Here is a 26658-nt window from a genome sequence, read left to right on the forward strand (position 1 = left end):
GTGTTTTACATACATTTGTATCTACAGATTGTGAGCTAAAGATGAAAACCTTTCCTACGAGTATTATTAATTGGCTGACTAAGTGAATGTTGTGATTTAACCATTCCTGAACCTGTGACCGAGCTCTGTGTGTGTGTGTGTGTGTGTGAGTGAAATGGGGCATAAAAGATTCTGTTAGTGGCAAGAAGTTTGTATAATGATTTAAATGACTTGTTTCTGCATTGATCAAGTTTGATCATAAAAGTTACTGGTCCCTTCCCCCATGTCAAACACTTAGATTCAGGAGGCGGGATTATTAAGGAAATAGGGTGACATCACCCTAACTCCCTAACACTAATTTTAAGAAATTATTGGTAACATATTATCTGACCCAATTTAAATAAGTACCGCCTTGTAACCAACATCTGAGAAGGCTTGTTTGCAGAGGGGCGTGGTTTATATAGCTAGAAAGCTACTCGACGGGTGCTGAAATTTGACTGTAGGGTGTCAGCAAATATAATTACAAGTTTACACTATTTATCTATGGCAAACACACATATGTTTCCCCTTTCATCTGTGTCTGGTGTTAGCTAGTTATTGGCTAGCTAGAACTTCAGCCAGCATGGAACAAAAAGGGAGGGGAAGTGTCGTTCAAAACTCTGACGCAGTTGTCATGTCAACACATCCATCAGTGCTGCTGTGAACCGCATCACAGGAGACATGCCAAACGGGAGATGTAGAAAACATCATTGATGCCATTTCCTTGCTGTTTGAGTTGCTTTGTGTATCACCAAATTTGCTTGAGATGACTTTACTGCATCCACGTTTCTTGACATAGACCTTTTTAAAGAGCGGTCAGTCAAGGCGAGCTCATGAATATAAGCTCCCTGCCCACTCAGCCAGACTTTTCAAACTTCCTGGTAGTTATTTTTATGTTTAGGATTTCTATCACCCAGCAAAAATGTGGGTGATATTTTAGTCACTTAAAAGGCTATTTTACATGGGAATCTGAATGACTGTGCTCATTTACCCAAATAGAATCAATTGGCCTATTTATACAACAACATGCTACTTTTATACCACAATACATAGTGGTGAGCTTTTTGAAGTCGGTACCTTAGCACAAAATAAAAGTTTTCAATTTCGGTAAAAAATGTTTTACATTAAATGCATTAGGAGGTGAAATAAAAATTATTTGAGCTTTGAGCTTTTTTAACTAAATTACAAAGCCAAAAACAGTGAAAATATTCCATTGTCTCTGTCAGGTCCACATTGGGTAGACATCAAGAGAAAAATAGGAAATTACCAAACATTTCAGTTGTGTACATTACTTAGTATTTATTTGATTACTTTATTATTTTTCATTCCTTAAAGCCATCGCCTCATCTCTGAGCAGGCAGTGGCAGCCAGCCAGCCAGCCAGCCAGCCAGCCAGCCAGCCAGCCAATCTAATGTTATCTTTGTGTTCCCCATACTGTGCGGTGTTTATTCATCCTATTTAGCTAGACTAGCCTGCCTAAGTATGCTACAGGGCAGTCTTCTGAAATCATTTTACTAGTTCTTTAAAGTAGATAAGGCATACTTTCACAAACTGTCTCTATCCCTCTCATCGTTGTGTACATTGCTCTCTCATGCGGTCTGAGTGTATCTAACCTAACATTGCGGGCATAAAAGTGTATCCGTCTCTGTCTGAGCCTTATGCTGTACCTTAGTGGTCGGAGCCGGAAAGAACAGGTGCCACAATACAACATAATGCTATGTTTATGCCACAATACAACATAATGCTATGTTTATGCCACAATACAACATAATGCTATGTTTATGCCACAATACAACATAATGCTATGTTTATGCCACAATACAACATAATGCTATGTTTATGCCACAATACAACATAATGCTATGTTTATGCCACAATACAACATAATGCTATGTTTATGCCACAATACAACATAATGCTATGTTTATGCTACTTACAGTATATCACAAAAGTGAGTACACCCTCACATTTTTGTAAATATTTGAGTATATCTTTTCATGTGACAACACTGAAGAAAGGACACTTTGCTACAATGTAAAGTAGTGAGTGTACAGCTTGTATAACAGTGTAAATTTGCTGTCCCCTCAAAATAACTCAACACACAGCCATTAATGTCTAAACCGCTGGCAACAAAAGTGAGTACACCCCTAAGTGAAAATGTCCAAATTGGGCCCAAAGTGTCAATATTTTGTGTGGCCACCATCAATTTCCAGCACTGCCTTAACCCTCTTGGGCATGGAGTTCACCAGAGCTTTACAGGTTGCCACTGGAGTCCTCTTCCACTCCTCCATGACGACATCACGGAGCTGGTGGATGTTAGAGACCTTGCACTCCTCCACCTTCCATTTGAGGATGCCCCACAGATGCTCAATAGGGTTTAGGTCTGGAGACATGCTTGGCCAGTCCATCACCTTTACCCTCAGCTTCTTTAGCAAGGCAGTGGTCGTCTTGGAGGTGTGTTTGGGGTCGTTATGTTGGAATACTGCCCTGCGGCCCAGTCTCCGAAGGGAGGGGATCATGCTCTGCTTCAGTATGTCACAGTACATGTTGGCATTCATGGTTCCCTCAATGAACTGTAGCTCCCCAATGCCGGCAGCACTCATGCAGCCCCAGACCATGACACTCCCACCACCATGCTTGACTGTAGGCAAGACACACTTGTCTTTGTACTCCTCACCTGGTTGCCGCCACACACGCTTGACACCATCTGAACCAAATAAGTTTATCTTGGTCTCATCAGACCACAGGACATGGTTCCAGTAATCTATGTCCTTAGTCTGCTTGTCTTCAGCAAACTGTTTGCGGGCTTTCTTGTGCATCATCTTTAGAAGAGGCTTCCTTCTGGGACGACAGCCATGCAGACCAATTTGATGCAGTGTACGGCGTATGGTCTGAGCACTGACAGGCTGACCCCCCACCCTTTCAACCTCTGCAGCAATGCTGGCAGCACTCATACGTCTGTTTCCCAAAGAAAACCTCTGGATATGACGCTGAGCACGTGCACTCAACTTCTTTGGTCGACCATGGTGAGGCCTCTTCTGAGTGGAACCTGTCCAGTTAAACCGCTGTATGGTCTTGGCCACCGTGCTGCAGCTCAGTTTCAGGGTCTTGGCAATCTTCTTATAGCCCAGGCCATCTTTATGTAGAGCAAAAATTCTTTTTTTCAGATCCTCAGAGAGTTCTTTGCCATGAGGTGCCATGTTGAACTTACAGTGACCAGTCAGTATGAGGGAGTGTGAGAGCAATGACACCAAATTTAACACACCTGCTCCCCATTCACACCTGAGACCTTGTAACACTAATGAGTCACATGACACCGGGGAGGGAAAATGGCTAATTGGGCCCAATTTGGACATTTTCACTTAGGGGTGTACTCACTTTTGTTGCCAGCGGTTTATACATTAATGGATGTGTGTTGAGTTATTTTGAGGGGACAGCAAATTTACACTGTTATACAAGCTGTACACTCACTAATTTATATTGTAGCAAAGTGTCCTTTCTTCAGTGTTGTCACATGAAAAGATATACTCAAATATTTACAAAAATGTGAGGGGTGTACTCACTTTTGTGATATACTGTATATGCAGCGTAAAAGACTGGATAGGTAGAGCGCTAATATGCTTCTCTGCTACAGTCAGCAAAAAATGTGGAACAGTACAGCACTTTCAAGAAGCAAAGTGTATCTTGAAAACTTGATTGTTGTCATGCAAACCAATTTTGGGACTGTATCAACAGTAGACTAATGAAAAAAAAATCCTAAAAGATAGTTTTTGAGTGGATTATTCCTTTAAAGTCAAGATGGTGTCTGTTGAACTCTTGATTGGAACAGTTGAATGGAACCTGCTTAGAAGACACAGAAACAGTTTTCAACCGTTTAATACCTCTCATTTGTGGAGTATACCTTTGGATTTACCTTTGTCAGATGTACTTTTTTGCCATCAATTGCTTTGGTATTGGTTTATCCTTACTGGAAATCATTCTTATAATTCTTGCTTTGTCAATCATCATCATCATGGAACTATGTGACAAATCTGGGCCTTTTGTGAGTATAATACATTTACATTTTTGTTGATGCCAAGAAACTATATCAAGTCTTTTCTTGGAAACAAACAAATATGTTGGAACCTTCTCTGTAGAGCGTCTAAGGAAGTGGTTAGTTATTAAATAATGTTTGGACATTGCTCAAATAATTTCGGTAACAATTAAGTACCTTATTGTGATCGTTTTCAATTAAAATGGTCAAAATTTAGCTAGGACTGTCTGGGAGTGGTCTGAGTGGGGAGGAGAAAACTGTTGTTGACAGAGGTTTGGAACTCTCTTATTGAACTATTAACCAATATATGTTGATGTCAGCATGCAGGCCAAAACTCCATCCCAACAAAATAAATGGACATTTCAGGTGGTCTTTTAAAACAACTCTTACACTAAAAGGGCATTATCATAATTTTCACAATATTATTCCAACCTCAATGTGGAAATACACAGTACCAGTCAAGAGTTTGCACACACCTACTCATTCAAGGGTTTTTCTTTATTTTTACTATTTTCTACATTGTAGAATAATAGTGAAATAATACCTGAAATAATACATATGGAATCATGTAGTAACCAAAAAAAAAAAAAAAAAGTTAAACAAAGCAAAATATATTTGAGATTTGAGATTCTTCAAAGTAGAAACCCTTTGCCTTGATGACAGCTTGGCATTCTCAACTAACTTCATGAGGTAGTCACCTGGAAGTTTCTTCAAGTGCAGTCGCAAAAACCCTCAACTTCTATGATGAAACCAGCTCTCATGAGTACTGCCACAGGTAAGGAAGACCCAGAGTTACCTCTGCTGCAGAGGATGAGTTCATTAGAGTTACCAGCCTCAGAAATTGCAGCCCAAATAAATGCTTCAGAATTCAAGTAACAGATACATCTCAACATCAACTGTTCAGAGGATACTGTGTGAATCCGGCCTTCATGGCCGAATTGCTGCAAAGAATCCACTACTTAAGGATACCAAAAAGAAGAAACTTGCTTGGGTCAAGACACACGAGCAATGGACATCAGACCGGAGGAAATGTGTCCTTTGGTCTGATGAGTCCAAATTTGATATTCTTGGTTCCAACCGCCGTGTCTTTGCAAGACGCAAAGAAGGTGATCAGATGATCTCCGCATGTGTGGTTCCCACCGTGAAGCATGGAGGAGGAGTTGTGATGGTCTTGGGGTGCTTTGCTGGTGACACGGTCTGTGATTTATTTCAAATTCAAGGCACACTTAACCAGCACGGTTACCACAGCATTCCGCAGCAATATGCCATCTCATCTGGTTTGCAGTGGGTGGGACTATCATTTGTTTTTCAACTGGACAATGACCCAACACACCTATTCCATGCGAGAAATTGCCAAGAAACTGAAGATCTGGTACAACGCTGTGTACTACTCCCTTCCCAAAACAGCGCAAACTGGCTCTAACCAGAATAGAAGAGTGGGAGGCCCTGGTGCACAACTGAGCAAGAGGACATTACAGTGTCTAGTTTGAGAAACCGATGCCTCACAAGTCCTCAACTGGCAGCTTCATTAAATAGTACCCGCAAAACACCAGTCTCAACGTCAACAGTGAAGAGGTGACTCCGGGGATGCTGGCCTTCTAGGCAGAGTTGCAAAGAAAAAGCCATCTCTCAGACTGGGCAATAAAAATAAAAGATTAAGATGGCCAAAAGAACAAAGACACTGGACAGAGGAAGATTGGGAAAAAAGTGTTATGACGGACAAATCTAAGTTGGAGGTGATCGGATCACAAAGAAGAACATTTGTGAGACGCAGAAAAAATGAAGATGCTGGAGGAGAGCCTGACGCCATCTGTCAAGCATGGTGGAGGCAATGTGATGGTGGTAAAGTGTGAGGTTTGTACAAGGGATCTTGAAGGAAGGCTATCACTCCATTTTGCAAAGCCATGCCATACCCTGTGGACGGCGCTTAATTGTAGCCAATTTCTTCCTACAACAGGACAATGAACCAAAGCACAGCTCCAAACTATGCAAGAGCTATTTAGGGAAGATGTAGTCACCTGGTATTCGGTCTATAATGGAGTGGCCAGCACAGTCACCGAATCTCAACCCTGTTGTGGGAGCAGCTTGACCGTATGGTACGTAAGAAGTACCCATCAAGCCAATCCAACTTGTGGGAGTTGCTTCAGGAAGCATGGGGTGAAATCTCTTCAGATTACCTCAACAAATTGACAACTAGAATGTCAAAAGGTCTGCAAGGCTGTAATTGCTGCAAATGGAGGATTCTTTGACGAAAGCAAAGTTTGAAGGACACAATTAATATTTCAATTAAAAATCATTATTTATAACCATGTCAACATCTTGACTATATTTACTATTCATTTTGCAACTAATTTCATGTAGGTTTCCACAGAAAACAAGGACATTACTAAGTGACCCCAAACTTTTGAATGGTAGTGTATCAAATGTCCTACCACTCCTACGCCCACACCACTAAGGTCTATGACAGAATCCTAAATCTAACTGTGAAGGCTGGGAGGAACAACCACCACACTACTCCAAGTCCTGTGAAAAGAGGCCATTCTATGCCAGGGTTCTATGCCAATATAACCACATGTAGTCAGCAATAAGATGACAACTTTCCATATCCTGTGGTAGTTACTACTTTATGGCTGAATTGCTGCTTATGTAAATGGATGGGATTAGAACTTGTCTATTCCACTTTCCTTCCTACTGCAATAACGCTACAGTATACCCTTTCTCTACCTACTACGTGTGTGCATGCGTACGCATGTACCAAACCTGGTGGTACTGTGGTTTGGCAATGCCTTGTGAGAGAGACAGTACAGAACTGAACTCTGATGATCATGAATTCACACTAATTTCAGTCACAAAACGTGGTTTTAGTTAAACGTGCTTTAGTTAACAAGAGGTGGCCTGTGGCTTTTCTCTCTGGTCTTAGCAATTATCTGTCTGAGCAACACTAACATTGTGTTAATTGTTCCGTTTGCTTTAGGTCGAACAAATGATGCTAAATTTGATTTATGGGAAATAGCATCAATTTTCCCATTTGAGCCAAGCATGAAATGTACACAATGGCGATTAAAATGGATTTGACAAGTGAAAACAAAGGAAAACAGGAAATTGCTGTGCATAGAGCAGAACTATAGCCCCGGGCCAGAAAAGGGTAGCTTTGAAACTCAGACAAACTAGAATATAACAAAAAATTAGCAATAGCAACCAGACTAATGAGCATATTAGCCAGCAGAACAGAAGATGAATCTTCATCCAAATTTCATGATTTCATTCGTAAGCTTGGCCAGGAGCATTCTCTTGTTTTTGTGTACATTTAGATCAGATAATATCAGAGCAGAGATTCTTCAGTAGTGGAAACTGATTCAGTGACGAACCCAAAAGAAGCCTTAGAGCAGTTGGCAAACGGTACTTGAAACCCAGGTGAACAGTCCCACACTGGCCAAGTGAAAGATATGGAAAAACATCCTTGTCTGTACAAAATGCACTAAGCCCTTGTTCAAACAACGAAAATGCATAACTTTCTCTGTGGAAGAGCAGGGATAGAATGCCACCTGAAACTCAATTGACCCAGCATCGTCCAGGTTAGGGGAGGGTTTGGCCGGCCGGGATTTCCTAGTCTCATCGTAGTGACTCCTTGTGGCGGGCCGGGCACCTGCAAGCTGACTTGGTTGTCAGTTAGACAGTGTTTCCTCCGACACATTGGTGCAGCTGGCTAAGCAAGCAGTGTGTCAAGAAGCAGTGAAGCTTGGCAGGTCATGTTTTGGAGGATGCATGGCGCTCAACCTTCCTCTCCCGAGTCCGACAAGAGAATTGGATATAATGAAATTGGGGAGATATGGTAAAAAACACACTTTTTAAAAAGGACCCATGAGCACCACCATGTGAGGTTCATTAGGAGCACGTCAAATTGGGTTTAAAATGAAAGCTATTAGGCTTTATTTTTAGGAAATTAGAAAACATCTACATGAAAGTCTTACGGTATCTGAAATGCATCACAACAAAATAATGTTGACGTAAAGACCCATGTCAACTAATATCAACACATATTTAGTTTTGAAGAAATAGTTTACCTTTCTGTTACCTAAACACCACATATCTTGTAGATATTTTCAAATTTCTCTCCCTCGTGAGGATATTGAAAGTTCACAGAAGTAACAAGTAATGGTAGACCTACCAATTAGTTATAATGACATTACTGTTTATGAATTACATAATTAAAACTCGTAATAACGTTTACCAAATCAGTTACGGAATTACTGCAACTGAATTGGCTACAATGGGAAATCATAAGTCACAAACCAGTTGGGTCACCTGCTACTGTCTTCCCTTCCACTGGCATAGTGTTCAGCTCATAAAATGTTTTTCCCCTCTTTCTGTCTTAAAACAGAAGAGTCTGGACAGCCTCTCCCAGTTCTTACTGACACCAACCCATGAGCCTCCTCTTTCCAATTAATTTTAACCAGCATCCTCACCCACTGAGCACCGACCGACACCCGACATCCATGGACGTTGAAAAGTAATTGAAATTTGGTCAGTCCACCCTTGATGTTAATGCCTACAGATGGACCGACCGGGACCAAATCTGAACCCATCATAAACACATGTTGTACAAGTTTGGATAGCACAGTACAGTATGCAGAGCACATAAAAGTACAGTCCAGTAAAGAAAAATATAGTATAGTACAGTATATTGTGCTGTATTGTACTATATTGTGCTGCAATGTGATGTCCAAACTTATTAAACATGAAGAGAAATTACATTAATAATTATGCATTTCTGTGTTGTACAGATAACGGACCCATGATGTAATTCCGTTACCGGGTGTAAATCCACTTCACTTAGTGCAGGCCTAGTTTAACAACCAAAACAGATTGTTTTCTAACTCAAGGTGCCATGTCACAGCTGACACCCCGTTCTTTTAAAGACATCTTTCAATCTTAATTCAGAGCTGATAAGAGTTTTGGGAAAATGTGGTCACATAAAAACGTGAGAGATTTTGCCATAATTCCATTTCCAAAGTTTGCATCTGCACAGTTCTTCCACAAAATTAGTTATAGTACATTTTTCTGTGGAAATTGTTAAAAGTAGTTCTTGAGCATAGAGTTAAACTTTGAAATTAGGGCTGACCGCAATTAGTTAACTGATCGATTGTTTGGTTTCGGTTGACCAATAATTTTTTACGTAGGAGACAGCCCTATATGAAGTCAATGGCTTTTGTCTGGTATACATTTTAAAGTGAAAAAGCTAGTCAAAGTGTAAATCTGTTAACATGGAATTGCTCATATTAATATATGTTAATTTCATGCAAATTAAAGGCTGCTTCGCTACCACTCCCACAACAGAAGCACAAACATGGCCTTAGATTCGCAGGTGCTCACGTTAGAACAAGCCCAGGGTCAGTTTCTGTGGTGGCAGAAAAGCCCAGTGTACACTACACGACTTTCAAAATCCTAACATCACTGAGCCTCTCACATTGAACAACTGTCCTTCCTGTAGTTGTTTTGTGTTGCCAACATAGTGTTGCGCACGCTAACCATCTGGCAGACACGTGTCACACACTACAAGATTCTTCACTTGGTCGTGAGGATTCTCTATACCACGCTGTCTCACCAAAACAATGATATGATTTAACGTAGCTACGAGCTGTGGCTCAAAGCAGCCTCACAAAGGTTCAGTAACACATTCACACTTGCCATACAGAGTTGAAAGATCTAGCCAACGTTTTGAATTGAATAACATTGCTTGTGAACTTCAGAGCTGTAACGATTTGACACTTTGGTTAAAGGCAAGTACAATACACATACTAGTAGTAGTCATAGCTCCTGCTCCAGAGTCTACACATTCTGGGTGATGTGGTACCACGTCAGCATCTCACTGGCTTCTTCTCTGGCCAGCTCTCATTGGCTATTGCTGATCACGTTCTGAAAACTTGTCATTGCACATCTCACACAAGAGCATTGCAGATTGTGTGTCAATAAAATCAAACCTGTTTGAAAACATCTGGGACTGCTCAAAGATGAGATCAGAAGCCCTCAGATTGAGTCTTTAACCCGGTCAGAAACAAGCGTTGAGTAAACAACAACAAAAACTTGTCTGGGACAGCAGTAAAAACACGACTTCTCAACACAGGTTTAAACATTCAAAAGGGATGGGCACTACATCAACATACAAATTGTTTTACAACTTCGGCTCTCTTCACAACATGTGTAAACCAAGACGCCTTTATAACACCATCAGAATGTCTGCCTGCCGATGGTCGTGTGATTACAGAATGTCTGCCTGCCGATGGTCGTGTGATTACAGAATGTCTGCCTGCCGATGGTCGTGTGATTACAGAATGTCTGCCTGCCGATGGTCGTGTGATTACAGAATGTCTGCCTGCCGATGGTCGTGTGATTACAGAATGTCTGCCTGCCGATGGTCGTGTGATTACAGAATGTCTGCCTGCCGATGGTCGTGTGATTACAGAATGTCTGCCTGCCGATGGTCGTGTGATTACAGAATGTCTGCCTGCCGATGGTCGTGTGATTACAGAATGTCTGCCTGCCGATGGTCGTGTGATTACAGAATGTCTGCCTGCCGATGGTCGTGTGATTACAGAATGTCTGCCTGCCGATGGTCGTGTGATTACAGAATGTCTGCCTGCCGATGGTCGTGTGATTACAGAATGTCTGCCTGCCGATGGTCGTGTGATTACAGAATGTCTGCCTGCCGATGGTCGTGTGATTACAGAATGTCTGCCTGCCGATGGTCGTGTGATTACAGAATGTCTGCCTGCCGATGGTCGTGTGATTACAGAATGTCTGCCTGCCGATGGTCGTGTGATTACAGAATGTCTGCCTGCCGATGGTCGTGTGATTACAGAATGTCTGCCTGCCGATGGTCGTGTGATTACAGAATGTCTGCCTGCCGATGGTCGTGTGATTACAGAATGTCTGCGAGGCATATTAACATATTATTACGCATATACAATAATCATGGCAAGTACAACTACCATCTAGCCACACTCCACAAACAGGACATCTCCCCTTCTCCTCCAGGCATTGTGAACAAACTAAGCTAACCCCCCCGTCTGAAACAGAAGGCAGGACTATGGGTGAGGCCTCCTCCTCGCTGTACGCTATTCACAACATAATCATGTAGCTCCTACCATTCCAGGCTTAAATATTTGATCACCGTCTCCACAACACCCCCTTCATAATTAAGCATTCTGTCAATAGAGGAATGGTTGATTTTCCAAGGTGCTCCCAGATACAATTGTCTAGGGCCAGGAGCTTCCCTAACAATGTGACCAGTAGAAACTCTGCCTAGTTATTGATCTTATTTATGAGGTAAAATATCAATTGACTCAACTCTGAAAGTAGCCTTTCCCATGTAACCCAAGTTACCAAACTCAATGTTGACCTAAACCTCCCAACCACAGAATCCAGGGGAGAGTGAAGAGATTGATGCAGCTCTCCTCACATGGCTAGACCCCATGTCGGTTGACCTCACAACTCAACCTCATGGCAACAACCTAAAACAAAAACATGCTATTCCTTTCTACAGAGTTAGAGATGAAATCACATATTATTTGTCATGTGTTGAATACAGTAGCATGGAGAGAGAGGAGCTATCCTATCCAATGCCTGCCATGATATTTTGTGATGACCACATAGCCCATGCTCAGTGGAGAAGAACAAATAAAAGGCAAGACAAACAAAGGCAGCCATTATTATTTGGACAGTGGCTCTTTACAGGGAGGGAGAGGGTAGAGGCTATGGTACTGTAGCTAGGTCTTGTGTGTGGTCTAATACACTGAACAAAAATATAAAACGCAACACTTAAAGTATTTATCCCATGTTTCACGAGCTGAAATAAAAGATCCCAGAAATTTTCCAGACACACACAGAGCTTATTTCTCTCAAGTTTTGGCCACAAATGTGTATACATCCCTGTTTGTGAGCATTTCTTCTTTGCCAAGATATCCATCCACCTGACAGGTGTGGCATTATCAAAAAGCTGATTAAACAGCATGACCCTTACACAGGTGCAGCTTATGCCGAGGACAATAAAAGGCCACTCTAAAATGTGCAGTTTTGTCTCAACACAAGAGACATATGTCTCAAGTTGAGGGAGCGTGCAATTGGCATGCTGACTGCAGGAATGTCCACCAGAGCGGTTGCAAGAGAATTGAATGTTAATTTCTCTACCATAAGCCACCTCCAACCTCATTTTAGAGAACTTCAATGTCGTGAACAGAGTGCCCCGTGGTGGTGGGGTTTAGGTATGGGCAGGCATAAGCTACGGACAACGAACACAATTGCATTTTATCAATTGCAATTTGAATGCACAGACATACCGTGACGAGGTCCTGAGGACCATTCATCCACCGCCATCACCCCATGTCGCAAGGATCTGTACACAATTCCTGGAAGCTGAAAATGTCCCAGTTCTTCCATGGCCTGCATACTTCCCAGACATGTCACCCATTGAGCATGTTTGGGATGCTCTGGATCGACGTGTTCGACATGTGTTCCAGTTCACACCAATATCCAGCAACTTCGCACAGCCATTGAAGTAAATGGGACAACATTCCACAGGCCACAATCAACAGTCTGATCAACTCTATGTGAAGGAGATGTGTCGAGCTGCATGAGGCAAATGGTGGTCACACCAGATACTGACTGGTTTTCTGATCCACGTTCCTACTTTTTTTTTAAAGGTATCTGTGACCAACAGATGCATATCTGTATTCCCAGTCATGTGAAATCCATAGATTAGGGCCTAATGAATTAATTTCAATTTCCTTATATGAACTGTAACTCTGTTAACGCATGTTGCATTTACATTACCGTTCAAAACTTTGGGGTCACTTAGAAATATCATTGTTTTTGAAAGAAAAGCATTTTTTTATCCATTAAAATAACATTACATTGATCAGAAATACAGTGTAGACATTGTTAATGTTGTAAATGACTATTGTAGCTGGAAACAGCTGATTTTTTAAAATGGAATATCTACATAGGCGTACAGAGTAGAGGTCGACCGATTAAATCGGGGCGGATTTCAAGTTTTCATAACAAATCGGAAATTGGTATTTTTGGACGCCGATTAAAAAAAAAAAAATTACACCTTTATTTAAGTAGGCAAGTCAGTTAAGAACACATTCTTATTTTCAATGACGGCCTAGGAACGTTCTGCCTCGTTCAGGGGCAGATTTTTAACCTTGTCAGCTCGGGGGATCCAATCTTGCAACCTTACAGTTAACTAGTCCAATGCTCTAACACCTGATTACATTGCACTCCACGAGGAGCCTGCCTGTTAGTGAATGCAGTAAGCTAAGGTAAGTTACTAGCTAGCATTAAACTTATCTTATAAAAAACAATCAATGACTGTCATTGCTCCAATGTGTGCTTAACCATAAACATCAATGCCTTTCTTAAAATCAATACACAAGTATATATTTTTAAACCTGCATATTTAGCTAAAAGAAATCCAGGTTAGCAGGCAATATTAACCAGGTGAAATTGTGTCATTTCTCTTGCGTTCATTGCACGCAGAGTCAGGGTATATGCAACAGTTTGGGCCGCCTGGCTCTTTGCGAACTAATTTGCCAGAATTTTACGTAATTATGACAACATTGAAGGTTGTGCAATGTAACAGGAATATTTAGACTCCTGGATGCCATCCGTTAGATAAAATACGGAACGGAATAAACGTTTTGTTTTCGAGGTGATAGTTTCCTGATTGGTCAAAGGTATATGGTTTAGAGAGAAATAGTCGACGCGTTATAATTCCTGTAATAACTTGCGGCTGAATTTGAAAGGGGTTCCTTCGTTATTTTACCGTTCATGTCTTCCATAGAGAATGTCTTGATCTACTTCAAATAAAGGTCTGTGTTTCGTGCAGGCTTAAACCGCTTCGACGTTTTGATACCTGTGTAAATCTCACTAGGAAAAGGCTACGTTTGTCAACATATTTTCATAAATCCACTATACATTATTTTTATCTTTGCTTATATTTAGCCAATATTGATCAGTTACCTTGTCCTATGGATATCTACACAGTTATAAAATTGGCACGGTGATGTAAGCCTACACGAAACACAGACCTTATTTTAAGTGAATCTAAAAATATCCTATGGAATAAATGAAGGAACCGCTTTTCATATTTTTCTAGGTGTCATGGGAATTATGACTCGCACTTTAGTTGTCAATTCTTACCATGCCCATTATTAAAATAGGATTTCCTGCATATAGAAATTAAAGTTTTTGTTTTCAACATTCATCACAGGTAACTTACTCTATTTTTGTTCAAACAGTTGAGAGTATTTGTCTCCTAAGCAGACTCTTCAGTATCATTGTCACTTCGGAGCTGTGTGCGTGTGTGTGTATTATATTAAGTTAAAATAAAAGTGTTCATTCAGTATTGTTGCAATTGTCATTATTACAAAAATGTGTGTGTGTGTATGAGATATATATATATATATATAAAAAATAAAATAATAATAATAATAAAAAATAAAAAATAATAAATAAAAAATGACCGATTAATCGGTATCGGCTGTTTTTGTCCTCCAATAAATCGGTATCGGCATTTAAAAAAAAAATCATAATCGGTCGACTTCTAGTACAGAGGCCCATTATCAGCAACCATCACTCTGGTGTTCCAATGGCACGTTGTGTTAGCTAATCCAAGTTTATCATTTTAAAAGGATAATTGATCATTAGAAAACCCTTTTGCAATTATGTTAGCACAGCTGAAAACTGTTGCCGCCGACAGAGATGGTCGCCTCACTCGCGTTAGGAAACTATGCAGTATTTAGCTTATGTATTATTTCTTACATTGTTACCCCAGGAAATCTTAAGTCTTATTACATACAGTCGGGAAGAACTATTGGATATAAGAGCAACGTCAACTTACAAAAATTACGACCAGGAATACGAGTTTCCCGAAGTGGATCCTCTGTTCAGACCATCACCCAGGACAATGGATCTGATACCGGTAGGCAACCCAAAACAACGGCACCACAGAAGGGGCAGACGGAGTGGTCTTCTGGTCAGGCTCCGTAGATGGTCACGTCGCTCACGAGTATACTACTCGCCAAAGTCCAGTCTCTTGACAACAAGGTAGATGAAATTCGAGCAAGGGTTGCCTTCCAGAGAGTCATCAGATTGTTACATTCTCTGTTTCATGGAAACATTGCTCACTCGGGATATGTTATCAGAATCGGTACAGCCACCCGGTTTCTTCAGAAACAGAAACAAACATCTCTCTGGTAAGAAGAAGGGCGGGGGTGTATGCCTTATGATTAACGACTCGTGGTGCAATCATAACATACAGGAACTCAAGTCCTTTTGTTCACCTGACCTAGAATTCCTTACAATCAAATGCCGACCGCATTATCTACCAAGAGAATTCTCTTCGCTTATAATCACAGCCGTCTATATCCCCCCCACCCAAGCAGATACCTCGACGGCCCTGAAAGAACTTCACTGGACTCCATGTAAACATATATACTGAAGCTGCATTTATTGTAGCTGGGGATTTTAACAAACCTAATCTGAAAACAAGGCTCCCTAAATTTGATCAGTATATTGAATGCGCGACTCGAGCTGGCAGCATTTTGAATCATTGCTACTCTAACTTCCGTGACGCATGCAAAGCCCTCCCCCGCCCTCCTTTTGGCAAATCTGACCACGACTCCATTTTGTTGCTCCAAGACTATAGACAGAAACTAAAACAGGAAATGCCCGTGCTCAGGTCTGTTCAATGCTGGTCAGACCAATCGGATTCCACGCTTCAAGATTGCATTGATCACGTGGACTGGGATATGTTCCGAATATCCTCAGACAACAACATCGATGTATACGCTGACTCGGTGAGCGAGTTTATTAGCAAGTGCATCGTTGATGTTGTACCCATGGTGACTATTAAAACCTTCCCTAACCAGAAACCATGGATTGATAGCAGCATGTCAATCACGGATTACAAGAAAACCAGCCCCGTCGCAGACACTGACGTCTTGCTCCCAGACAAATTAAACAACTTCTTTGCTCGCTTTGAGGACAATACAGTGCCACTGACACGGCGCGCTACCAAAGCCTGTGAGCTCTCCTTCACCGTGGACAACGTGAGTAAAACATTTAAAACGTGTTAACCCTCGCAAGGCTGCTGGCCCAGACGGCATCCCAAGCTGCGTTCTCAGAGCATGCGCAGACCAGCTGGCTGGTGTGTTTAGATATTCAATCAATCCCTGTCCCAGTCTGGTGTGCCCACATGCTTCAAGAGGCTTCATTGTTCCTGTCCTCAAGAAAGCTAAAGGTAACTGAGCTAAACGACTATCACCCACTCTGTTATCATGAAGTGATTTGAGAGACTACTCAAGGATCATATCACCTCCACACTACCTGATACCCTAGACCCACTCCAATTTGCCTACCGCCCCAATAGGTCCACATACAACGCAATCGCAATCACACTGCCCTATCCCATCTGGACAAGAGAAATACCTATGTAAGAATGCTGTTCATTGACTACAGCTCAGCATTTAACACCATAGTACCCTCCAAACTTGTCATTAAGCTCGAGACCATGAGTCTCAAACCCGCCCTGTGCAACTGGGTCCTGGACTTTGACGGGCCGCCCCCAGGTGGTGAGGGTAGGAAACAACATCTCCACCCCGCTGATCATCAACACTGGGGCCCCACAAGGGTGCGCTCAGCCCTCTCCTGTACTCCCTGTTCACCCATGACTGCGTGGCCATGCACGCCTCCAACTCAATCATCAAGTTTGCAGACGACACTACACTGGTAGGCTTGATTACCAACAACGACGAGACGGCCTACAGGGAGAAGGTGAGGGCCCTCGAAGTGTGGTGTCAGGAAAATAACCTCATGCTCAATGTCAACAAAACAAAGGAGATGATCGTGGACTTCAAGAAACAGCAGAGGGAGCACCCCCTAGCCACATCGACGGGACAGTAGTGAAGAAGGTGGAAAGTTAAGTTCCTCGGCATACACATCACGGACAAACTAAAATGGTCGACCCACACAGACAGCGTGGTGAAGATGGCGCAACAGCGCCTCTTGGACCTCAGGAGACTGAAGACATTTGGCTAGTCACCGAAAACACTCAAACTTTTACAGATGCACAATTGAGAGCTCCCTGTCAGGCTGTATCGCCGCCTGGTACGGCAACTGCTCCTCCCACAACCGCAGGGCTCTCCATAGGGTAGTGAGGTCTGCACAACGCATCACCGGGGCCAAACTACCTGCTCTCCAGGACACCTACATCACCCAATGTCACAGGAAGGACAAAAAGATTAACAAGGACAACAACCACCCAAGCCACTGCTTGTTCACTACGCTATCATCCAGAAGAGGCGAGGTCTGTACACGTGCATCAAAGCTGAACCGAGAGACTGAAATACAGCTTCTATCTCAAGGCCATCAGACTGTTAAACAGCCATCACTAACATTGAGTGGCTGCTGCCAACATACTGACTCAAATCTCTAGCCACTTTAATAATTGGATCCAATAAATGTATCACTAGTCACTTTAAACAATGTCACTTTATATAATGTTTACATACCCTACATTACTCATCTCATATGTATATACTGTACTCTATACCATCTACTGCATCTTTCCTATGCTGCACGGCCATCGCTCATCCATTTATTTATATGTACATATTCTTATTCATCCCTTTACACTTGTGTGTGTATAAGGTAGTTGTGAAATTGTTAGATAACTTGTTAGATATTACTGCACTGTCGGAACTAGAAGCACAAGCATTTCGCTACACTCACATTAACATCTGCTAACCATGTGTGTGACCAATATTTGTATTTATTTTTTTATTTAACCTGGTAGGCCAGTTGAGAACAAGCTCTCATTTAAAACTGCGACCTGGCCAAGTTAAAGCAAAGCAGTGCGGCAAAAACAGAGTTACACATGGGATAAACAAACGTACAGTCAATAACACAATAGAACAATCTGTATACAGTGTGTGCAAGTGAAAGAGGTAAGGCAATAATTAGGCAAATAGTGGCAAAGTAATTACAATTAGGCAATCTACACTGGAGTGATATACATTTGATGTCGGACGTTTACATACACCTTGGTCAAATACATTTAAACTAAGTTTTTTCCTGACATTTCATCCTAGTAAAATCTATGTTTTAGGTCAGTTAGGATCACCACTATATTTAAAAAATGTGTAATGTCAGAATGATTTATTTCATCTTTTATTTCTTTCATCACATTCCCAGTGGGTCAGAAGTTTACATACACTCAATTAGTATTTGGTAGCATTGCCTTTCAATTGTTTAACTTGGGTCAAACGTTTTGGGTAGCCTCCACAAGCTTCCCACAATAAGTTGGATGAATTTTGGCCCATTCCTCAGGTTTGTAGGCCTCCTCGCACATGTTTTTTCAGTTCTGCCAACAAATTATCTTTTGGATTGAGGTCAGGGCTTTGTGAAGGCCACTCCAATACCTTGACTTTGTTGTCCATCAGACATTTTGCCACAACTTTGGAAGCAAGCTTGGGGTCATTGTCCATTTGGAAGACCCATTTGCGACCAAGCTTTAACTTCCTGACTGATGTCTTGAGATGTTGCTTCAATATATCAACATAATTTTCCTCCTCATGATGACATCTATTTTGTGAAGTCCACCAGTCCCTCCTGCAGCATTGCACCCCCACAACATGAACGCAGCACACAGCAGAACGTTCTCCACGGCGTCTCCAGACTCTGTCACGTGCGTGTGAACCTGCTTTCATCTGTGAAGAGCACAGGGCGCCAGTGGCGAATTTGCCAATCTTGGTGTTCTCTGGTAAATGCCAAACGTCCTGCACGGTGTTGGGCTGTAAGCACAACCCCCACCTGTGGACATCGGGCCATCATACCACCCTCATGGAGTCTGTTTCTGACCGTTTGAGCAGACACATGCACATTTGTGGCCTGCTGGAGGTCATTTTGCAGGACTCTGGCAGTGCTCCTCCTGCTCCTCCTTGCACAAAGGTGGAGGTAGCGGTCCTGCTGCTGGGTTGTTGCCCTCCTACGGCCTCCTCCACGTCTCCTGATGTACTGGCCTGTCTCCTGGTAGCGCCTCCATGCTCTGGACACTACGCTGACAGACACAGCAAACCTTCTTGCCACAGCTCGCATTGATGTGCCATCCTGGATGAGCTGCACTACCTCAGCCACTTGTGTGGGTTGTAGACTCCGTCTCATGCTACCACTAGAGTGAAAGCACCGCCAGCATTCAAAAGTGACCAAAACATCAGCCAGGAAGCAACTGAGAAGGTGTCTGTGGTCACCACCTGCAGAACCACTCCTTTATTGGGGGTGTCTTGCTAATTGCCTATAATTTCCACCTTTTGTCTATTCCATTTGCACAACAGCATGTGAAATTTATTGTCAATCAGTGTTGCTTCCTAAGTGGACAGTTTGATTTCACAGAAGTGTGATTGACTTGGAGTTACATTGTGTTGTTTAAGTGTTCCCTTTATTTTTTTGAGCAGTGTACATCCACAGGTACACCTCCAATTGAATCAAATTATGTCAATTATCCTAACATAAGGTTCTAAAGCGTTGACATCATTTTCTGGAATTGTCCAAGCTGTTTAAAGGAACGGTCAACTTAGTGTATATACATTTCTGACCCACTGGAATTGTGATACAGTGAATTGTAAGTGAAATAATCTGTCTGTAAACAATTGTTGAAAAAATTACTTGTCTCATGCACAAAGTAGATGTCCTAACCGACATGCCAAAAATATATTTTGTGAACAAGAAATTTGTGGAGTGGTTGAAAGACGAGTTTTAATGACTCTATCCTAAGTGTATGTAAACTCTCGACTTCAACTATGTGCAGATGAGGATGTGCAAGTAGAAATACTGGTGTGCAAAAGAGCAGAAAAACAAAAACAAAATATGGGGATGAGGTAGGTAGTTGGTTGGATGGGCTATTTACAAATGGGCTGTGTACAGCTGCAGCGATCGGTAAGCTGCTCTGACGGCTGTTTCTTAAAGTTGAGAGGGAGATATAAATCTCCAACTTCAGTGATTTTTTTCAAATTCGTTCCAGTCATTGGCAGCAGAGACCTGGAAGGAAAGGCGTCCAAAGGGGGTGTTGGTTTTGGGGACGACCAGTGAAATATACCTGCTGGAGCGCGTACTACGGGTGGGTGTTGCTATGGTGACCAGTGAGCTAAGGCGGCGCTTTACCTAGCAAAGACTTATAGATGACCTGGAGCCAGAGGGTATGGCGACGAATACGTAGCGAGGACAAGCCAACGAGAGCATACAGGTCGCAGTGGTGGGTAGTATATGAGGCTTTGGTGACAAAACAGATGGCACTGTGATAGCAAATTGGATGCAGTCTGAGTAGAGTGTTGGAGGCTATTTTGTAAATGACATCGCCTAAGTCAAGGATCGGTAGGATAGTCAGTTTTACGAGGGTGTTTGGCAGCATGAGTGAAGGAGGCTTTTTTTATTTGATTAAAGAAGCAATAAAACTGGCCTTCTTTAGACTAGTTGAGTATCTGGAGCATCAGCATTTGTGGGTTCAATTACAGGCTCAAAATGGCCAGAAACAAATACCTTTCTTCTGAAACGCGTCAGTCTATTCTTGTTCTGAGAAATGAAGGCTATTCCATGCGGGAAATTGCCAAGAAACTGAAGATCTCGTTCTAAGCTGTGTACTACTCCCTTCACAGAACAGCGCAAACTGGCTCTAACCAGAATAGAAAGAGGAGTGGGAGGCCCCGGTGCACAACTGAGCAAGAGGACAAGTATATTAGAGCGTCTAGTTTGAGAAACAGCAGCCTCACAAGTTATCAACTGGCAGCTAGCTTCATTAAATAGTACCCGCAAAACACCAGTCTCAATGTCAACAGTGAAGAGGCGACTCCGGGATGCTGGCCTTCTTGGCTCTATTTGCTTATCACACTGCCATCTTATTTTCCCATGAAACACAGAGGGGGACAGACAGTTCACCACACACACAGTTCCTGCCTACACACAACACTATAGTGCTCTCTCAGCCCAACCTTCTGAGAATATAGAGAAAACATAACAAATCAGAATAGAAAGAGCTAACAGATGTATTTAAAACACAGGTCCCTGCTGTGTGTGGGTAACACATCCATTGAAGGGGAAGCATAGCAGTGACACAGCAAGTGATGCAACACATTCCTAAAACACTTGTTTGTTCAGCTGAGGGTAATATAGGTTAACCCAAAACTAAAGTATTGTGTAATTGGTCAGATGCTCAATTAAGTTCTGGGTAGATACATGTGACTGGAACGAAGAGTATATGGGCTTTACAAAATTCTAGAATTAATTATCTCACGAATCCTGTTGTATCATGACAGATCTACGTTACCATTTAGCTGAGGGAAGAGATGCTGCCGTGTTCACATTTGAAATTCAGTCAAATGTGTATGTGATGTGTATGTGAGAGTGTGTGTGTGTGTCCTGCATCTTAACCACACAGCTGATATCTTGGGGCTTGTATCTAAGCACAGAGGATAGGTTGAGAGATGAGAGGATAGCAGGGCTCTCAGTCTCTCTCAGACTTCAAGATACAGTACATGCACCACATCACCTCTCCCCTTTTCCTTAGATGGCTCAAGCTTTGATACCACTCTTACCCAATTAAATTAGATGAACTATACAAGAGGTAGGCACTATAGCCTAGCTATTAATGCGCATAGTCAGTCAGAATTTTTCTAAATACTATCTAACAGAGGTGTTTCTCTGGACACAGAGCTTATTTCAGTAAACTAGGTAAAAAGCCCCTATATTTTACTGGCTAGCTGTGGCTAAATTATATAGTAGACATCCGTGACCTTTAGCCTTTCAAGAGTAAACAAATCAAACTAACCAGAACACACAGACATTCAAGCTTAGGCCTTATGTTTTCTGAAGAGATGAAGGTTGGACTTATTTTGATTGTGTGACCAGACATTGTGATGTGTCAGAGTAAAAACCTTGTGGTTTTCTGTCTTCACTTCATTTCCTCCGATCATATACCGGTTTCCCTAGTCCAGTACAAATATATTTCAAAAAAGATCTTCAACAAGTCAGTGGCATTTATTTAGCCTAAATATATATATTTTTTTTTTTATCTACATCAAGATAAGGGCAACTGTCTTAAGAAACTTGATAGTGATCAATCAGTTGTGTAGCCTACAGTCAGTGTAGTAGGCTATTACACATTAGGCTAATAACAGTTAGAAATCCTCCTCCTTCCTGTCCATGTATTGTGACTTGGCAAAGTAAAAATACACCTTGTGCTCTTCTCTCTGAAAATAATTTCCTTGTATCATATACCGGTTCCTCTAATACATAAACAAATATATTTAAAAGGTCTTCATGAAGTCAGTGGTGTGTGTCTACATTATCTTCATCAAGATTAGGCCTAGTTCTATTGTCATGAATTAAGCCTTATTGATAGTGATCAACTACAGTCATAGCCTAGTGTACCACAGACTAATCACAGCGCTGTACCACAGACTAATCACAGCGCTGTACCACAGACTAATCACAGCGCTGTACCACAGACTAATCACAGCGCTGTACCACAGACTAATCACAGCGCTGTACCACAGACTAATCACAGCGCTGTACCACAGACTAATCACAGCGCTGTACCACAGACTAATCACAGCGCTGTACCACAGACTAATCACAGCGCTGTACCACAGACTAATCACAGCGCTGTACCACAGACTAATCACAGCGCTGTACCACAGACTAATCACAGCGCTGTACCACAGACTAATCACAGCGCTGTACCACAGACTAATCACAGCGCTGTACCACAGACTAATCACAGCGCTGTACCACAGACTAATCACAGCGCTGTACCACAGACTAATCACAGCGCTGTATCCCATACTTTGGGCCTCCTTCCTCTCCACTGAACAGTTCCAACTCAGCTGGACCTCATGTCGGGGTCTGGTTAGTCCAGCTGACTGACTGTTATGATTGTTATGAAACATAACAGAGGGCATAAACACTGGCCTGACATGGCTGACACCTCCGTATGCTCTCAAGATAACATCTGTGGAATGCAAGAACAACCACCTGTGATTACACCATGACATTTCTTTTCATTTTACCTTTATTTAACTAGGCAAGTCAGTTAAGAACAAATTCTTATTTTCAATGACGGCCTAGGAACAGTGGGTTAACTGCCTTGTTCAGGGGCAGAACGACAGATTTTTACCTTGTCAGCTCGGGGATTCGATCTTGCAACCTTTCGGAAACCTTTCGGTTTCAGACATGCACTGTCTGTCCATCCATCTGTCTGCTTTTCTTTCTGTGTCCTTCAGTCAGGGAAATGTCATGTTATGGTAGGCCTACTGTATATGTATGTGCTGTAAATTGGGCATGAAACAAAACCTGTCAAAGTCCATTGTAATAAAGACTAGTATGTCAATAAAGTAGCAGGTGGCTGCAGCATATCCACCCACACCTAGAGTTAAGCAGTCATTATAATACCTAATAGTAGTTCACTTAAAATCTTGAATCCACATGTTGTCCGGCAAATGGTGGACCCATGGTGTAAAATAGAATACCCAGAGACTGAATTTACACACACACATCATAATATCTTTAAAGAGATAGCTTTGTAGTAAGGGAAAGTAGGCCTATCCTTTCAACTACTTATCTAGTACACCTAGAAAGTGGGAGTAAATTAGTAATTCAGTAACATTTAGACTGCGGTTACATTTTAACAAGGGACTAATTAAACCATGTCACTTGACATGCAAAATAACATTATGGGAAAAGCCTTCATATGACATAATCGATTAAGTGGAACTAGGTTCAGTAACAAAGAACCAATCACTAAGAGAGAATGCATTCGGATTGTTCTGACATTCTACAGTAACGCAAACTGCAACATTGTTATAGTAAAATGTCTACATAATAATAATACTACATTTCATTTGAAAAGCGCTTCTCACACTCAAAGTGCTGAAGAAAAAAAACTAATATTCTAATAATAAAAACAATACCAAAAAAACAAGAGCAGACAACAAAATCTGGTGGACAGAGAAGATAATTAGCATATGTCCTTAAAAGTGTTTCTGAACAGCTCAGTCTTTAGCTGTGCCACAGGCTGTGCTTTCAACGAGGCCAGAGATAGCAGCCCCGACAGTAACTGCGTTCCTTAGCGGAGGAGCCACACAACTGAAAACCCTGTCACCCATCGTTTTTAGTCTGCTGTTGGGTTGCTGAATACAAGTAGCCATTCTTACTCTGGCAAATGTTGCAACACTGTAACAATAAACTAGCCTAAACCCCCCTCACACTTGTTAAAACGTCTGGACTCACTAAAACTTCATTACGGAAGAAACTGACCCGTAGGGATTATGAATGACAACTACAAAACAGCAATGGGTTCCACGGAAAAAATACAAACATTTCAAGACACTCCGTGACAGCCATTCAGCCAATTGACGGGACAAGGGGTGGATTCAATTCAGCACTCTTGTAAAATGGCATTCACAGAGGCCCAATCCAGGGGGGCAAAATAATATTCGCCGAGAAAAGTAGCTGGGCAATGGGTTAACACATCGTGTTGACCCAGATACTGCTATTTCACTAGCAAGATCACGCATAAATCGGGGTTAAGCGATTTATGGAATATGTCTCAATGTCCGGTTGTCACATCCACTTGCGGGACTGATAGGAGATTTGAGCTAAACAATTTAGCCTACTAACCCGCCTAAAGAAAATAAACAAAAGCAGAACCTACCCAGAAATTCTGTAGGAAGTAGGGCGTTATCATCTTGGTTTCTTCCTCTCTGCAACTATTTTCTTCAATGTAATTCAACCGAAATTCACACAATTACACCGATGTCCTCCCCTTTTCTGCTGTGTGCTTTTTCTCCTTTTCCCTCACTCTTTCTTCTCCCTCCCCACCTCAGACTCCACCTCCTTCAGATAGATTCAATTCAGTTGCCTTTCGTCTTCTCCAAAATCCAGAGACAAGAAAACAGCGCCACCCATGGCGGGAACAAAAAAGGAACTGGGCAAATTACTGGTCTGTAGTGATATTCTATAACTGGTTCTATAATTATTTAAACGTTCTAAATCACTGTGATGAATGTCAGCCTAGGTAGGAAAGGTTGCCTGGCTATACTAACATATAAAATACAATTATTTTTATTATAAGTGTCTTCGATTACATTTTCAACCTCTCCCTGAACCAGTCTGTAATACCTACGTTTCAAGCAGACCACCATAGTCCCTGTGTGCAAAATAGCCACAGTAACCGTCTAAATGACTAACACTCCGTAGCACTCACATCTGTAGTCATGAAATCCTTTGAAAGGCTAGTCATGGCTCATATAAACACCATCATCACAGATATCCCTGGACCTACTCAAATTCGCATACCGCCCAGACAGATCCATTGCACTCCACACTGCCCTTACCCACTTGGACAAAAGGAACACCTACGTGAGAATGCTGTTCATTGACTACAGCTCAGCGTTCAACACTATAGTGCCCTCTAAGTTCATCACTAAGCTAAGGACCCTGGGACTGGACACCTCCCAATGCAACTGGATCCTGGACTTCCTGACGGGACTCCCCCAGTTGGTGAGGGCAGGCAACAACACATCTGCCACACTGACCCGCAACACGGTGGCCCCTCAGGGGTGCATGCTTAGCACCCTTCTGTACTCCCTGTTCACCCACGACTGCGTGGCCATGCACGACTCCAACACCATCATTAAGTTTGCTGGAGACAGGACAGTGGTAGGCCTGATCACCAACAACGATGAGACAGCCTATAGCAGTAGAACTGTTTCAACCTCCAGAGCTGGAAGAGGCGGGCTCTACCCTCCGTTTCTTTCATGATCAGCTCCTTTGTATAATGGTGCCGGAGGTGATGGCTGCCGTTTTAGGGATTCCTAACCAACTGTGCTATTTTGTATGTTTTTTCACATTGTTTGTAACTTATTTTGTACATAATGTTGCTGCTACAGGTATTTTTCCCCCCTACCTACAGTACATGTACAAAATAAATAGACTAAACCTGTACCCCCACACATTGACTCGGTACCGGTACCCCCTGTATATAGCATCGTTATTTTTGTGTTACTTTTTTATTTGTATTTTACTATTTTTACTTTAGTTTATTTAGTAAATCTTTTTTAACTCTTTCTTGAATTCCATTGTTGGTTAAGGGCTTGTAAGTAAGCATTTCACGGTAAGGTCTACACCTGTTGTTTTCAGAGCATGTGACAAAAACATTTGATTTGATTTGTCTTTTTTTTTTTTTTTACCTTTATTTAACCAGGTAGGCTAGTTGAGAACAAGTTCTCATTTACAACTGCGACCTGGCCAAGATAAAGCATAGCAGTGTGAACAGACAACAACACAAAGTTACACATGGAGTAAACAATAAACAAGTCAATAACACAGTAGGGAGAAAAATGTGTCTATATACATTGTGTGCAAAAGGAATGAGGAGGTTGGCAATAAATAGGTCATAGGAGCAAATAATTACAATTTAGCAGATTAACACTGGAGTGATAAATCATCAGATGATCATGTGCAAGTAGAGATACTGGTGTGCAAAAGAGCAGAAAAGT

The 26658-nt window shown here is 41.9% G+C and overlaps 1 protein-coding gene across 9 annotated transcripts in view; it reads right to left on the bottom strand.

Annotated features, from left to right (window-relative positions):
- LOC129818148 (F-BAR domain only protein 2-like) overlaps positions 1 to 24995 on the bottom strand; it is a 93923-nt gene extending 68928 nt beyond the window's left edge. For 6 of the 9 annotated variants that reach the window (XM_055873792.1, XM_055873791.1, XM_055873788.1 and 3 more), the window contains exon 1: positions 24813 to 24994. In XM_055873792.1, the coding sequence (XP_055729767.1) occupies positions 24813 to 24845 (33 nt within the window). In that variant the 5' untranslated portion in view covers positions 24846 to 24994. Of the gene's footprint in view, positions 1 to 24812 lie in introns of all 9 variants that reach the window. The other 3 variants (XM_055873789.1, XM_055873794.1, XM_055873796.1) reach the window with 3 other exon arrangements.
- Between the last annotated feature and the right edge of the window lie 1663 nt (positions 24996 to 26658).

Source organism: Salvelinus fontinalis, chromosome 21 (genome assembly GCF_029448725.1).
Source record: "Salvelinus fontinalis isolate EN_2023a chromosome 21, ASM2944872v1, whole genome shotgun sequence".
In the NCBI taxonomy this organism is placed as follows: domain Eukaryota; kingdom Metazoa; phylum Chordata; class Actinopteri; order Salmoniformes; family Salmonidae; genus Salvelinus; species Salvelinus fontinalis.